Source organism: Periophthalmus magnuspinnatus, chromosome 23, assembly GCF_009829125.3.
Source record: "Periophthalmus magnuspinnatus isolate fPerMag1 chromosome 23, fPerMag1.2.pri, whole genome shotgun sequence".
Classification (NCBI taxonomy): Eukaryota; Metazoa; Chordata; class Actinopteri; order Gobiiformes; family Gobiidae; genus Periophthalmus; species Periophthalmus magnuspinnatus.
In genome coordinates this window covers 17,157,816-17,172,259 of record NC_047148.1, presented here as the reverse complement: position 1 = coordinate 17,172,259, position 14,444 = coordinate 17,157,816, and the positions used below count along the sequence as shown (strand labels likewise).

Below are 14,444 nucleotides of genomic sequence, written 5' to 3'. Positions count from 1 at the left end.
GTGTTTATGCATAAGTGACACAGTCTATGAAAATGATACTGTCAATACACTGGGATAAACGCATGGTGGCAGCAGTGCTCTTCAAATTCTACACATAACCATCAGTCAAAGGGGAATTGTGTTTTACACATTGATTTCCATCATCCATAATAGAAAAGGTGTTAATTTCCCCATTAAATTTCCAAATGTCTCCTCAAAACTATTTTTTATTTTCCTATAGGCCTAATTGTAATGGTAATATTTCACAAATTTGGGAGCTATGACACTGGTATCAGTGTGCTGTAGGTCTGACAGTAAACAATATGCCTGTCTTCCACACACCACCTACAGTATCCCAGGTCTGTCTGCGGATAATTGACACATTTACACAGTAAGCAGTTGATGGTCTTGGTGGTTGTTTAACATGAGCCAATGGTAAAACCAGACATTAAAAGTTGAATTTGAATTTCAGTACAGATGAACCTATATTTAGAGATAATATTGTACCATGTGCATGGTTTAAGGACATCAATATTAACAGACACACAGAGCAGAGTTCAGTCATGTGGTCTGGTATTGACAGTCATGTGTGTGAACTGACTGCTGTAGTGTGACGAGCTGATGCGTGTTATAGGAAATAGGGCTTTGTGTATGCAGAGCAATGAAAGGGTGGAGGACCTCTCTCACTCAGTCACCCTGCGTCTCTGTGTTATTCTGGGTCAACCATTTCCCAGGAATGCTCTGCTCCTGCCAAAGAGCAGTCACTACAAAGGAACGCACAGAGAATGCAGTAGAAACAAAATAAATGACTTTAAAAGGTCTGAAAACGAGATGATCGTGTAGGCTCAGGTGAGAGGCAGCACCCTCTTCTTGAGGGATCTGTTTTCTAAATGGCATCCATAAAAATACATGTGCACTATATGTTCATCCATATGTTCAACAATGTAATGATCCTCTTCTTCTGAAGTTTTTATTTAATGAGTCAACTGAACAGATCATCTGTGTTTTGTGTCACTCTGTATAAACCACTATTACAGAGAGTGCTCAATAGTTTTTGCTTTTACTTCCACTTGTCTGTGGTTTCCTCTTTGTCTTCTTGGCCCTCCCCATCTCCTCACTTTTTTTCCTCAGAGATTAGCTTGAGGTCAGATTGTTGCAGTCAGCTGATGCTCTCCTTAAATATGGAGATGGCTTGGCAGTAGGTGTAATCTCAGAGGAGTACCATGGGAGCAGAACAGAGCAGTCAGTCGGTCTGTCTTGTGACATTGTAAAATGACTGCAGTACACTGAATTGTGCGAGGTCTGTGTGTGTATGTTACTATGCGGCAGGTCGTGGGGGAGGAAGCAGCAGGAGAGGGGTGGCGGAGGGGGTGAGCAGTGATAGTGTAGAGAAAAAGGAAGAAATGGGAAATCTCAGCACCTGTTTCCAGGGCAACAGAGGTCTGAAAAACACAGGCAGGTTGGACTTTTTATTCTGAGAGCTGCACTGCCCTCTGGCAACATATTTCAGACACCTTTAATGACTCCAAAGCTCTCCCTAGTCCAGCTAGACTACTAAAACAGCATGTTCCTAGTGACACACTGTCTATGAGCAGTGGATGTAAAGGCATGTGATGACAAAAAGGAATGCAGTCTTTGACAAATACAGTATGAGGATGTGACTGTTGCACTCACTGTCAAGCAGGTTGCTCATTAAGTGCAAAACACACCATATGCAGCCATTGATCACAGATACCTTAATCAATTACAAGTGACGTCAGTCTCGACGCTCCCTCGCGCTAAATGATCTGCTGGTCTTGTCTGTATAGTCAGCCGCTTGACTTGGAGGAGGGACAGGAAAATTCCTTTCTCTGTGGGAGACATTAGCCCTGTGATCTCATGAATATATTATAGCGGGTCATTGTGCAATCAGGAAGGTACACTGGGCTGTCAGGTTACGGGCTGCCAATGAACTGCTGTCCTGCTTTCAGACCACAGACTAGAAAGTCATTTAATTTGTCTAAGTTTATTAAACACCAACAGAACGTCGATTATCTTATAAGGCCTACTGCAAAATATTATTAGTTACTAATAGATGAATAGACTGACAAGTTTAATGTGCAGGTGAAAAGGCTCATTAAAAGGCAATGCGAATAGCTGGCTTTGGACGCTCGGTGAAGCAGTTCTGTTGTGTCCCAGCGGTGGCTCGGGTACGACGCAGGCGGCTAATGTTGAGCTAAAGTGTCTGATCGCCAAGTGGTCACATCGTCTGGCAGCTGGAGCAGCCTGGGGTAAGTTCGCGTGCGGCAGTCACATCACACACACCTGCATCGGGACTAGAAACAACCAACAGCGTACAGCTAATTAGGCTAGTAACTGTTATCAAGAAACTAGCGTTGTTCAACCCCACCACGTAAAGGCGCGTGGAGTCGGATTTGGACACTGGTGCCAGCGCAGCGCGTAAAAGGCTCCTCCACAGCGCGTCCACCTCTGCAACAGAATGCTCGCACAACTCATACCTGGAACCAGGTGTGAAGATATTATACAACGGTTTTTATGATTAAGAGGTTAAATGTCCTCCGCCACTTGCTGTGCAGGGTCCATTGTTATTGTCTCATGTGTTTATTGTGAGGATCCTGTTGGTGAGTGTTTTGTGTTTTCATGGACTGGTCACACTTGCATTTAAAGTCTTTCACTGAGTCTTTGCACCAGCTGCTTTGTTCTGTTCCGCTACTGCATGTTTAGTTTGTTGTTGTTTTGGAATCACGGAGCCACACAAGGGGTGGATAGATCTGGAGAATGCCTTTAGATTTTGACTTCTGACAACTGAGGGTTTTTAATGCATGTAAATCTTATGGCAGTTTGTAACACATGTTTTAGAGAACCTGTCTCCGTCTGCATTAATGTGACACTAATGATCTTATACTGTGTCCTGGGGTACATAGTATTAGTATGTATTTTTGCATTTTGTTCTTTGTTTATAATTATAATCCTGTCCTGCATAAATATGTTAGCCTATTAATTTATATCATAAGCAGCTCCACAGAGAAAACATATTTTTGATTCTTATACACTTGCTTAAATACAACTGCACAGAAATGCAGCTGGCTGGGAAAACAATCACACTGATAGTTTCCTTCTCAAGTCATTTCATTTGCACCAAATTAGGTCTGATGTTGTGGTTGTCTGTCATATCATTTGCTAATGTAATGTACGTGCAGACAAGAAATTATATGAGTACAGTGTGTCAGACGTGTCTTACAATCTGAGAGTTGGGGTCATATTAAGAAGCATAGTGGTGCAGTCACACACAGAATTCATTCATCTTTGGTATCAGATTTTGGGGAGACATATTTGATGAGACCTGCTTCATTTGCTTTTCAGTTCTTCAGTTGTTATTGAACTTGATAATGCACTACCTGGATGTCCTGTACCTTTAGTGTGGCTCTGTAGTGTGGCTCTAGTGTTAGTACTGAAGTTAGGTGTTAACCAAACACTGTGAGCCTCCTTTATTGTACAAGATCTATAATGAATTTTTGACCCAAATAAAAACAGTTACACGTGAGATAGTAAATTTTACAAATTGTACAAGGAAATTCTACAAATTATTTAAGTGCAAAGAGCCAGATCAACATGCAGATGTATTACTCTTAAAATCACATTAGCAATTGTGTGGAGAACATGCGGATGCTTTGTTAGTCAGCTGAGAGAAGAGTCTTTCTCTTCACATCTCTGTTCTCTTAAATTCCTTTTGAAATCAGAGCTAAATTTAGATTACAGCACCCCTCCCCCTCTTTTGAGAGGTATCAGAGCTACAGCAGTCACTGATAGGCTAACATTTTGATGTGCGCAGTCCACACAGGCACACACAGAGATTAAAGTTAGTGGCACTGAGTGGGAGGGTGCTGTACAGGCTGTGTGCATGCAGGCATGTGGGATCTGCGGATGACAAAGTGTGCAGTGAAGGTAATTGGCTTTAACCACTTCTGTGTGTCTACCTCTGCTCTTTTTCTTAGGGCTGCCTCTTAAAGCACAAGGGGTGCTCTGATGATCTCACCATTCATCAGATGAACCACCTAAACTCCATGAAACCCACCCTGCCTCCCACTCCACAAAGGTATGCTCACCCATGTTGTTGAACATGTTTTATTGCTGGCTGTCCTCAGGTGAACCATTTGCTCCTTAGCTGACCTCTGTGACTCAAGCCTGAAATAATTGATATAACAATTCATGGAACACACCAACTTTAAGCAATATAAATAATTCAACACCAGTCCAATGTAGGCTATTTTTGCCCTTGGTGGTCATGCATTCATTGTCAACCAAAACACACATGAAATGAAAACTCATTGTATCCACATAACCTAATATTTAATATATTATTATATATTTAATATAATTTGAATTTTATTAAAGAGATGACAGTGATAAACAAATGTGCTGCATTGTGTCATGTATAGGTCTCAACAGCAGTGCCATTTGTCATAACAAATTATTACATAAAACATCTAAAAAAAGGCATAGATTATTTTACACCTGTTAACAATAGTCAAAGAGTACAGATGGCTGGTTTTATACATTTTGATTGCACCTTCTCATACGGCTCCTGAACCATTACAATAACTTGGCTTTATCATCATTTGCAGCAGTGACAGCCCATTCCTGCATGACCCAGTCTCCTGGCAACCAAGCGCCAATCAGCACGCAGGATCTCTCTCTGTAGTAACTACAGTGTGGGGCGTGACCAATCCCACACGCGGCCAGGTAACACATGACCCAGTGTCTTGGTACATTTTAGTTTTGCTTTTGTACATACCTTGTGCTGAAAATTCATCTTTCTCATGGTATCATTCTTTAGGTACTTGGTGCACCTATGGGTCCAGGTGAAAACTCCAGTGGTCACATGATGCCTGGTGGTAGCCTGGGTATGGGTTCTGGCATGGGTTCACAGTTTATGGGCCAGCCATCCTACAGTGATGCAATCTCTAAAGGCTACGGCCAACATGTAATGTACGGGCGCCCAAGTTCAACATACAACCCTCCAGCCTACACCGGAAGGTATTTCTTTTCTTTAGTTTTCTTTTGTAACTGAAGCTTTTACACTATAAGACACACCAGGATAATTTCCTGCTTATTTTCAATCTCTCCATCCACACAGTTACTCTGGGAACAATGGGGGACCTGGTTTAGGAGCACGTCCTCCTTCAGACTTCACGCAGGCGGCTGCAGCTGCAGTAGCGGCCGCTGCTGCCACGGCAACTGCCACTGCTACAGCTACTGTTGCAGCCATTCAAGAAAAACAGAATCAAGAGCTGAGCTATGGCCAGGTACAGTCTGACATAAGAAAGGCTTATTCAGATGTTATTTTCCTGTTTGGCTTTATTTTATCTCTGGGTGGCAGGATTGTGGGAGGTGCACAAAGCTGGGTTTCTGTTGTTGACACAGATTCGTGACACATGCTTCCAATTAACGGCAAAGAATTTGGACTATGAACTGATAGTTAAAGTACCAGGGGAGCAGACTACGTGTTTATTTGTTTTTACATGGTTAGTTTTATTTATCCAACTTAACAAAAGCTACAGACAGTGTCTAATTATTTATACATGTTAAGATGAACTCTTTTAGAGCAACATATCTAATAAGATTTTGCTATCAAAAGTATTCTCTCATACTTTTCCCTTCCAGATCGGTGGAGCACCCTCTTACAGCACCCAGTTCCTATCTCAATCTGGGCCCCGTGGTCCTCCTGGAATGAATCCTGGTGGGATGAGTGCAAACAGACATGGCCATTCACCATCCACTGGGGGTTTGTACCCCTCTCATCATGCACAGATGCAGAAAATGCCCCCACATGGAAGCTATTCAGGGGGACAGCAAGGGATCAAAAGGCCTTTCCACTCCGAGGTGTGCCCTTCACTTGGTGCACAAACATTATTCACTTAGCTAGATATTATGCGACTCCATTTCTTACTTTTGAATGTATTTTTACCTTTAGATACAACTCTATCTCAAACCCTTCTTTTTTCAGGGTTTTACAGTGCAGCAATATGCCTCTGGGGGAATGTCATACCCTAACCAGCCTTTACAGTTTCCGCCTGGGCCTCAGCAGCGCTGTGCCCCCTCCCCGTCTTATCCATCCAGCCGCTTACCCCATCTAGGACAGTACAACTCTGCATCGCTCAACCCAGGACAGTTTCCCCCAGGAGCTGCCCAACCAAATCCTCCACAGTATTACAAGGTTTACACTTTCATTGCAGTATGAGTTATTAACCTTTTCTGTTCGAACTTTGTAGTTATTGATTTGTTTGTATTTTGCAGCCTGAACCTCTCAATGGTCAAGGAAGCCATCCACAGGGAGGGACTGGAGCATATAATGCTTTCACACAAGCTGCCGTAAATGGGGTAAACTACTTCATGTATAAATAATTAGAATTTATAAAAGTGAATGTGAATGGTTGAATGTTAAAACAGCTTATTTACATATCATAGCCAGGTAGGGGTGGAGTGATGCTGGGATATCCCAATTCACCTATGGGTGGAAATCCTACTCCACCGATGACGCCAGGGACCACAATGCCTTCATATCTTTCTCCAGGCCAGGATACTAAACCTCCTTACCTACCCCCAGACTCTAAACCCAACATCACATCACAACAGGTCTCTACAGGTAAAGACTACTGTTGTATTGAATCAATGTGTCTATCAAGAATGATCCAGTGACATAAGGGTTATTTTTAGGGAACCCCAGTGATGACCTGCGTTTGACCTTTCCTGTACGAGATGGAATAGTGTTAGATCCTTTCAGACTGGAACACAACCTTGCTGTTAGTAATCATGCTTTTCAGCTTAGAGACTCTGTGTACAAAACACTCATGATGAGGTAAGAAGCAGATTTGTAACCTATCTAATGATGTGTATATTGTAAATGGACACAGTATAAGAAGTTATCCTAACCCCACCCGGTCTCACAAAGTTGTGTTCTATTGCCCCCCTCAGACCAGACTTGGAGTTACAGTTTAAATGCTATCATCATGAGGACAGACAAATGAATACTAACTGGCCAGCATCTGTTCAAGTATGTATTAAAACCAAGGCTAGTCCTAATCTTACAGAAATTTGTTTGGCATATCATGTTATGACTACTACAATATTGTTTTGCCCTTACTTAAGGTTAGCGTGAATGCCACACCTTTGTCCATTGAAAGAGGGGACAATAAAACCTCCCACAAGCCCTTGTACCTTAAACAGGTGTGCCAGCCTGGACGCAACACCGTACAGATCACTGTTACAGCTTGTTGCTGTGTGAGTAACCGTGAATCATTATGCATTACAGTTATTTACCATTCATGCATAACGCATAGCAAATATATTCTTTTGACTTTTAGTCCCATTTGTTTGTGCTACAACTTGTCCACCGGCCGTCTGTCAGATCCGTCCTACAAGGTCTGATGAAAAAGAGGCTTTTGCCAGCGGAGCACTGCATTGCTAAAAGTAGGTTCACATGTCTTCATAGCACTCTTATGCCTATAGTTTAAAATTCTGCTCTTTTGGCAGCTCAGCATTATACGGATGATCACCTGTAAAGGAAAAAAAGTTTTGTTTAATATCTATAGTACTAATTAATTTGCTAACTGATATTTACTGGGCCTATCCACGTGAAACAAAAAAAAGTTATTCTCTCCGCACAAATTAACTAATGTGGATTATTTCTTTCCTCACAATGGTTCCAAAAATTGTACTATTATTGCATTACAAAAGTGTCATTGACTGGTTCTGTAAGATCACCACTGTTTTTGTGGACACAATCCCTGTCCAATAGTATAATAAGGTTCAACGTTAAGAACAGTGAATCTTCCATATTAAGGATTTTCAGAGGCATTTGAAGAAGACATTTGCCCATTAAAAACATATAATCGATCATTTATAATTGCCATGCCAATGGAGCACCTCTGCAATAGCTTGAAACCCATTAATAGCCCCCTGCCCATATACACCCCTTCCCTCCATTGGAAACTATGACATGGATACAAAAGGGTGAGTGAACTATCAAAAATGACAATCCAAAAATGCTGAACCGAATATTCTTTGTTAAGAAATCAGGTCCACAGACTTATCATATCAATTTTGTGGCCAAAAGTCCTCTCAGACTCAACTGATAAAGATCACACCTTTATGACTGAATAATGCTGTACATTTGGACCCGAGTAGATGAACTTCACAAGGACAATAACATATACCTTAACCTAGGACTGGATTATTTGACATGAAAATAAAAGATTTTTTTTTTTTTTGTCAAAATGTTTGATTTAAAATTTTTCCTCCCTCTCCACTAAAATGTTCTGAACACTACAGAAAATGGTAAAAACTGAAAAGATTTTTTTCAGAGATCATATTTAACCCATTGGCCAGTAGGGAAATATTTTCTGAATTAGATAAAACAAACTATTGCATTAAACATGCAGCCCCAACATTTACTTTGACGTCACTGGTTTCAGAACAGTCAGTGCTGCATGGCCCTTTGCTAAACTTTGGTCCCTGTGACTGCAGTGAGCGGCCTTTCTTACATTTCCAATGCAATTTCCAAAGCAAATTCTTCCAAACAAAACAATTTGAACTTCAAATTTGATTAAATGTTTTAATTGCTTTTTTGCCCAGCCCTACCTTAACCTTCACGTGGATAGGCCCAGTATTATATTACCTAAATGATAACCATCATCTAGGTGAAAATACAAAATGATTAAATGTTTATGACAATATGACCATAGAGTTCTCATCTGTCTTCAGCATCATTTTAAACCATGGGCAGTTTAAAATTACATCATCTGAAGCCAAACTATTCAGTGACTGTCACTGTTTTTTACTACTCTACTTATGTGTTCTATTTGTTTTCACAGTAAAAAGAAATTTCACTTCTGGAACTATTCCTGGCACCCCTGGCCTGAACGGGGAGGATGGAGTTGAGCAAACAGCTATCAAAGTGTCTTTAAAATGTCCAATTACATTCAGAAGGATCCAGCTTCCAGCACGAGGCCATGACTGCAGGCACATACAGGTAACTGGCAATTTGTAGATCCACACGTGTTATTATTTTTCCATAAACATTTTTTTTGGTTTTATCTAGTGTTTTGACTTAGAATCATATTTGCAACTAAACTGTGAAAGAGGGACCTGGAGATGTCCTGTATGCAAGTATGTATACAAAACAAAGCAATCCAAGATTGTCTTGTGTATGTCCTAAATCTTTCATTGACTCTTGTGCTTTTTGATGGCAGTAAAACAGCATTGCTGGAAGGACTTGAGGTGGACCAATACATGCTTGGAATACTTGTGTATATTCAAAAGTGAGTGTAAGAAACAATTTCTTTTTATTGGTCATGTTATTGTTTCTCTTTCACTTGATCTTCCTCAGTTCGGACTATGAGGAGATTACCATAGACCCGGTGTGTGGCTGGAGACCAGTACCTGTAAAACCAGATCTCCATATAAAAGAGGAGCCTGACGGGCCTGTGCTGAAACGCTGCCGCACAGTCAGCCCCAGCCTCATGGTTCTGCCTAATGTTATGGAAATGATCGCTGCTCTAGGGCCTGCATCTTCGCCATACCAGACCCTGACAGCAGGGGGCAGATCAACTCCTGACTTCAACAGGCCATGTAAGTGCTGGGATAAAGTCCCTAGCTGCTATGAATTATTAATGTAATAGATTATTTGGCATACATGCATGCCCTCATCACAGCTGGTGGTGTTGTTTTTGTCCTGCTAATAAGTTAAATTTTTTCATTTTATATAATATAAATATTTTATTTTAATATATATTTTATAGTAAAATCTGCAATTGAATTATTATATTCAATATTGGCCTTCTATATAAAGTATCTCTCTATGACTTAATGCACAGAAAGTGTTATTGGTACTGCTTTTGAAAAGGATTTGACCTGGAAAAATATAAGTAGTCCTGAGTGCCTCAGTGTACGCTCTATTGGTGCTTGTGATTACTACACAGCTGGATGCACCTTTACTTTAAACTGCACTAAACACATACATTACATAATATTAATGTTTTTGTTAGCTTGGAGTTATTTGTATTGTTTTGATGCTTCAGCAAGCCAAGGATTTATCAGCCAATCTGGATTCTCAGACTTCCCCAACACACCTGGAACCCCAACATTAGGAGAATATCCAACTTCAGGACCACCATCATCACTCACCTATTCTTCTGACCCAGTAAGATCAGTTTTGTCCTACACACTCAGACACATACTGTGCATTTTCATTTTAGCTTGTTCATGAAATTGCCTCCAGCAACTGGATGGAACTGGATTAATTTCTTTACCTTCATGGTTGACCTAGCATAAGACAATGACCAGGACAACAAAGCAAGCATCAATATGATAATAGAATAACCCTCTTATGCAACTGGTTAAAAATATATATAAAATAGAGAAATGGTCATGATGAAATCCTTTCTTATGTTTTACCAGAGCTTGTGCTCAGGTACATTTATGCCCATTTTATACAGCGCTCACTGTCGAGTCCTTCTGCTTCACAAGGTCTCTGGAGAGTCTTTGACTGAAGCTGAAGTAGACAGCATTGACTGAAATGTATTTATCTGACAGTCATGCGCAATAACAGGCTCCCCCTGTCACATGCAGCTGCTTCAAAGTGTCTATCTTATGTCATTCACGTCTGGTGTGTGGCCTCTTAACAATATAAAACATGCAACATTTTGTTCATTTTACAACAAAACTTTGTTATATTTGTATGAATTCACTTTTCACTAGGACTTGACCTCTCATTTCACTCCTGTCAGGCTCCTCATGCTGGGCGTATCGAACACTCCCACAACATGGGCCCAGGTGCCCATGGTAACCAGGGCCATGCTGACACAGGCAGCCCTCTGTCCCAGAGGACCAGTAGTACCCAGAACACACGACTACAGAGTGAGGGCTCTTTTGGGCTAGGAGGCCCAGTCACACCTGCAGGAGATGGAGCAGACCAAACCCTTGATGTGAGTGCGTAATTCATTTGAATAGTTTGTATTTAACAACAAATAAACACAACTTTGACCTTGAGACATTTGTAAACAGTTTTGTCTCTCAAATAAAGTTTCTTCCAGAACTGACTAACCCAGATGAGCTGCTGTCTTACTTGGGCCCCCCTGATCTCCCAAATAACAGCAGCGATGACCTTCTGTCACTGTTTGAGAACAACTGACCGCACAATCCACAGCTGGCCACATGGCACACATTACCTGGGCCCTTAACTCCGGCCCTGTGTGCGCAGGCATATAAGTGTATATTTATGAGCATGCACTGTATGTTTGTACATATGTTTTGTGTTTTATATTCTTTGACTGTTTGCTCATGTCCATTCAGAATCATGTGTTGTTTTTACAGTCAATGATGCAGTAAGCACTGACAATTCAAACCAGCAGTATAAACTACAGCACATGCAAAAGGAATTGTATTTTACTTATTATTTGAGAAATTTACACAAAATGTACCTAAATACTAATTGAGAAAAAGAAAGTGGATTCCATATATGTGCTTAAATTTGTTGGGTTTGTACCAACCATATTTTTCTAACCCTTCACAAATTTAGTTTACAGCATCCTTGTGCACTGTGATAGACTTTCTGTTTCCCTTTGAGGGCTTCAAGCATAATGTAACATTTGGTACAGCTGTTGTGTTGTGGCATTTTCTGCCATTGGAAAGCTGTGTTCTATTTATTAGATTTGATATGTGTAACCCATCGTGGCACGGGTTTATGTTATGTAAATCAAATGTTTTCATTAGAGAACGTGTGTAACAAAAGATTATATTCATTGAAAATTTGTATTAATTTGATAATGAATTGTCGATGGAGGTGTAAAGTATTGGTACACAACAGAGTTCATACAAATTGTATGTGTCACGGTAATTATCACCTGACAATAAATAATGCATTTAGATTTTTCTACAACTAACATTTGGACTGAACCCCGTGGGGTCCAAGATTGTTTGAAGAAGGCAGCAATAAATGTTTTTGACAATTAAGCAAGGAATAATTGTGTTGGGAATAGGCTACATTAATATTTAATTGCTAATTCATTGAAATATCTTTTAAATATTATCTTGTATATATTTTGTAACACATTGAAAATGCCATTATTTTATATTTATTTTAAATCATATTTGTCATTGTACTTTTATTTCTCTTTCCTAAAAAATATGAATAATAAAAGGAATTTGTTTGAACACTGATGTAGTTGTAAAATTATATTCACTTTTTCATGATACTTACTGACTTGTATCTGTTTGATATAGGAAAACTACATTATTAGGTTTATCCTTTTTTGTACATTGATTTATAACAAGGTAATTTATTACATAACTATAACAATGCTTCATGAGTCTATTTTAAATACAGCGCCGACTATGATTTAATCACACAAATGTAGGCTGCCTCTCATAGCTCTGAGCGTCCTGTCCAGATGAGCTGAGTAACACCCGCCCCTTTGTCCCTGATTGGTCCAGACTGCGGTCCGCACATGAGGCGCTGAGGGTGTGCGCACTTTCATTGGTGGCTTGAATCTTTAGCATCACCGGTCCAAAGGCACATATTTATACAGATCTGGTTAGAGCGGACTCAACGCGTTGTCGGATATCAGAATATCTTTTATCTCAAACATATCTGTTAAAATGGGAAACCCTCGAGTTTATTTTGACATTACAGTTGATGGCTCCAACGCGGGCAGGATTGTAATGGAGGTAAGACATATGCATTTACTAGGAAAAACAAACAAACAAACAAAAAACTAGGCTATATGAATCCCCACGCATTATTAGTGATCAAGGGTCTATTATGAGACATTTGTATGGGTTAGGCTGAAAATAGATCTTCCATAATTTCAAATCACCAGAAAGTGTGTTTGCTTTACTGGGAACGCCCATGGCAACACTGAAGTAAATGTTACGCATTCACTATAGTGATGCTCTTGTTTGTTTTTATCTTTGAAGAACAAATCGGGACACATTGCCAAATGATGTTTGTGTTGATGTTGAATGTGGTATGGTCAACTACTAGACTACTGCAGCATCCTCTCATGAATGTCTTTGTGTTCCAGCTGCGAGCTGATGTAGTTCCCAAGACTGCAGGTAAGACATGGAAAAAAGTCGATTTTACACTGTGAATAGGTCTAAAAGAAATACCCTAACTGCAAACCCACAGCCACCCTCCAAAGGTTGTATCCCACACTGACAGTGCATGACAGTGATGACTGATGATTAATATTTAGACTAATATTTATTTGATCTTGACAGAAAACGGAAGCTTAAAGCGACAGGGCCAGCATTGCCCTGATGCTCTCAGTGATTTTGTCCTACATTGCCTTTGTTAGCTCTGACCTCATTTATTCTGAATGCATAATGGCCTACATGTCTCTCTCTGCACAGCATTCAGCATAAGCTCTTCATTTTGCTCCCCTCACATGCAGTTCACTTGTTGACCAGAAGAAATTCTTGTCTGAGATTTGATAAATTATTTACTTTACAGAAAATTTCCGTGCACTTTGTACTGGTGAAAAGGGATTTGGCTATAAGGGCTCCTCATTTCATCGCATCATCCCTAAATTTATGTGCCAGGTATGTTAGCTGTTTCCATGTTTATTATAACATACACTCTGCTACTTACACCAAGTTGTTTTCAGGGGGGAGACTTCACCAACCACAACGGTACTGGAGGCAAGTCCATTTATGGAGAGAAGTTTGCTGATGAGAACTTCCAGCTAAAGCACACAGGCATGGGCTGCCTGTCCATGGCCAATGCGGGGCCCAACACTAACGGATCCCAATTTTTCATCTGCACAGCCTCCACTGACTGGTATGTTCACCCTCTACTGGCAATTTGTCATTAAAAGTCTTTGCTTTGCCTGTACCATACTAAGGTCTCGATCTGTTTTGTAGGCTGAACGGGAAGCATGTGGTGTTTGGCAGTGTTGTAGAAGGCATTGATGTTGTCAAGGCAATGGAGAAGCATGGGACAAAAAGTGGCACTCCTAAAGCCAAAGTTGTCATTGCTGACTCTGGTGAACTTAAGTAGGTTGCAGAGCTGCATCAAATCACTGTATCTTAAGTATGAAGTACTTTGAGGTTCAGGAGTATATATTTGCAGTAGAAAACCCAGTCCACTTTTACCTTCCTTAAATTATGTTTATGTCTATGTTCTTTGTGTAATATATTGTATTTTATTTGTCCAACAAAGGTTATATTTGTTAACTGAGAAAATAATTGTTAATAAAATTAGACTGAACTGTGCACTGAGGGCTTTTTCACCTGTACTAAGATTACATAAGGTTTCCTGCCATCTAGTGGTGAGAGTTGAATTTGGACCAAGATGAAAATCCCCCTTCCCCAGCTTTCAACTTCCAACCTGTGCTAAAAATATCTCAGCCACAGACCACTCCAAGTTAATAATCAAGGCAATCCCTCAGCAGATTTTGCTTTCATAA

At 40.3% G+C, this 14,444-nt stretch overlaps 2 protein-coding genes across 6 annotated transcripts; both read left to right on the top strand.

The window, feature by feature from the left end:
* Positions 1-1,675: 1,675 nt before the first annotated feature.
* zmiz2 (zinc finger, MIZ-type containing 2) lies at positions 1,676-12,198 on the top strand. 5 transcript variants are annotated; one of them, XM_033989867.2, is made up of 20 exons: positions 1,676-2,249; positions 3,975-4,075; positions 4,605-4,722; positions 4,817-5,016; positions 5,117-5,285; positions 5,644-5,862; positions 5,987-6,196; positions 6,277-6,360; positions 6,448-6,625; positions 6,697-6,838; positions 6,955-7,033; positions 7,129-7,260; positions 7,344-7,449; positions 8,853-9,010; positions 9,080-9,147; positions 9,231-9,299; positions 9,368-9,609; positions 10,059-10,180; positions 10,767-10,964; positions 11,063-12,198. In XM_033989867.2, exons 2-20 carry the CDS (start codon positions 4,026-4,028, stop codon positions 11,168-11,170), a joined length of 2,652 nt encoding a protein of 883 aa, XP_033845758.1. In that variant the 5' UTR covers positions 1,676-2,249; positions 3,975-4,025; the 3' UTR covers positions 11,171-12,198. The 5 variants fall into 5 exon arrangements, with proteins under 5 accessions (XP_033845758.1, XP_055087930.1, XP_055087934.1 ...); XM_055231955.1 differs by having other exon boundaries at positions 2,071-2,249; positions 5,954-6,196; XM_055231959.1 differs by lacking the exon at positions 1,676-2,249 and adding an exon at positions 2,382-2,487.
* A 362-nt stretch (positions 12,199-12,560) lies between these two features.
* On the top strand, positions 12,561-14,251 carry ppiab (peptidylprolyl isomerase Ab (cyclophilin A)). Its single transcript, XM_033989884.2, has 5 exons — positions 12,561-12,705; positions 13,062-13,092; positions 13,490-13,578; positions 13,644-13,816; positions 13,900-14,251. Exons 1-5 carry the CDS (start codon positions 12,637-12,639, stop codon positions 14,033-14,035), a joined length of 498 nt encoding a protein of 165 aa, XP_033845775.1. The 5' UTR covers positions 12,561-12,636; the 3' UTR covers positions 14,036-14,251.
* The last annotated feature ends 193 nt before the right edge of the window (positions 14,252-14,444 follow it).

Bases quoted from the DNA above. Each gene is read 5' to 3' on its own strand.
- ppiab (XM_033989884.2), top strand. From the start codon at position 12,637: ATGGGAAACCCTCGAGTTTATTTTGACATTACAGTTGATGGCTCCAAC. The intron at 12,706-13,061 runs GTAAGACATATG...TTTGTGTTCCAG, and splicing joins CGGGCAGGATTGTAATGGAG to CTGCGAGCTGATGTAGTTCC. The intron at 13,093-13,489 runs GTAAGACATGGA...TTTACTTTACAG, and splicing joins TGTAGTTCCCAAGACTGCAG to AAAATTTCCGTGCACTTTGT.
- zmiz2 (XM_055231955.1), top strand. From the start codon at position 4,026: ATGAACCACCTAAACTCCATGAAACCCACCCTGCCTCCCACTCCACAA. The intron at 6,197-6,276 runs GTTTACACTTTC...TGTATTTTGCAG, and splicing joins ATCCTCCACAGTATTACAAG to CCTGAACCTCTCAATGGTCA. The intron at 9,300-9,367 runs GTGAGTGTAAGA...GATCTTCCTCAG, and splicing joins ATACTTGTGTATATTCAAAA to TTCGGACTATGAGGAGATTA.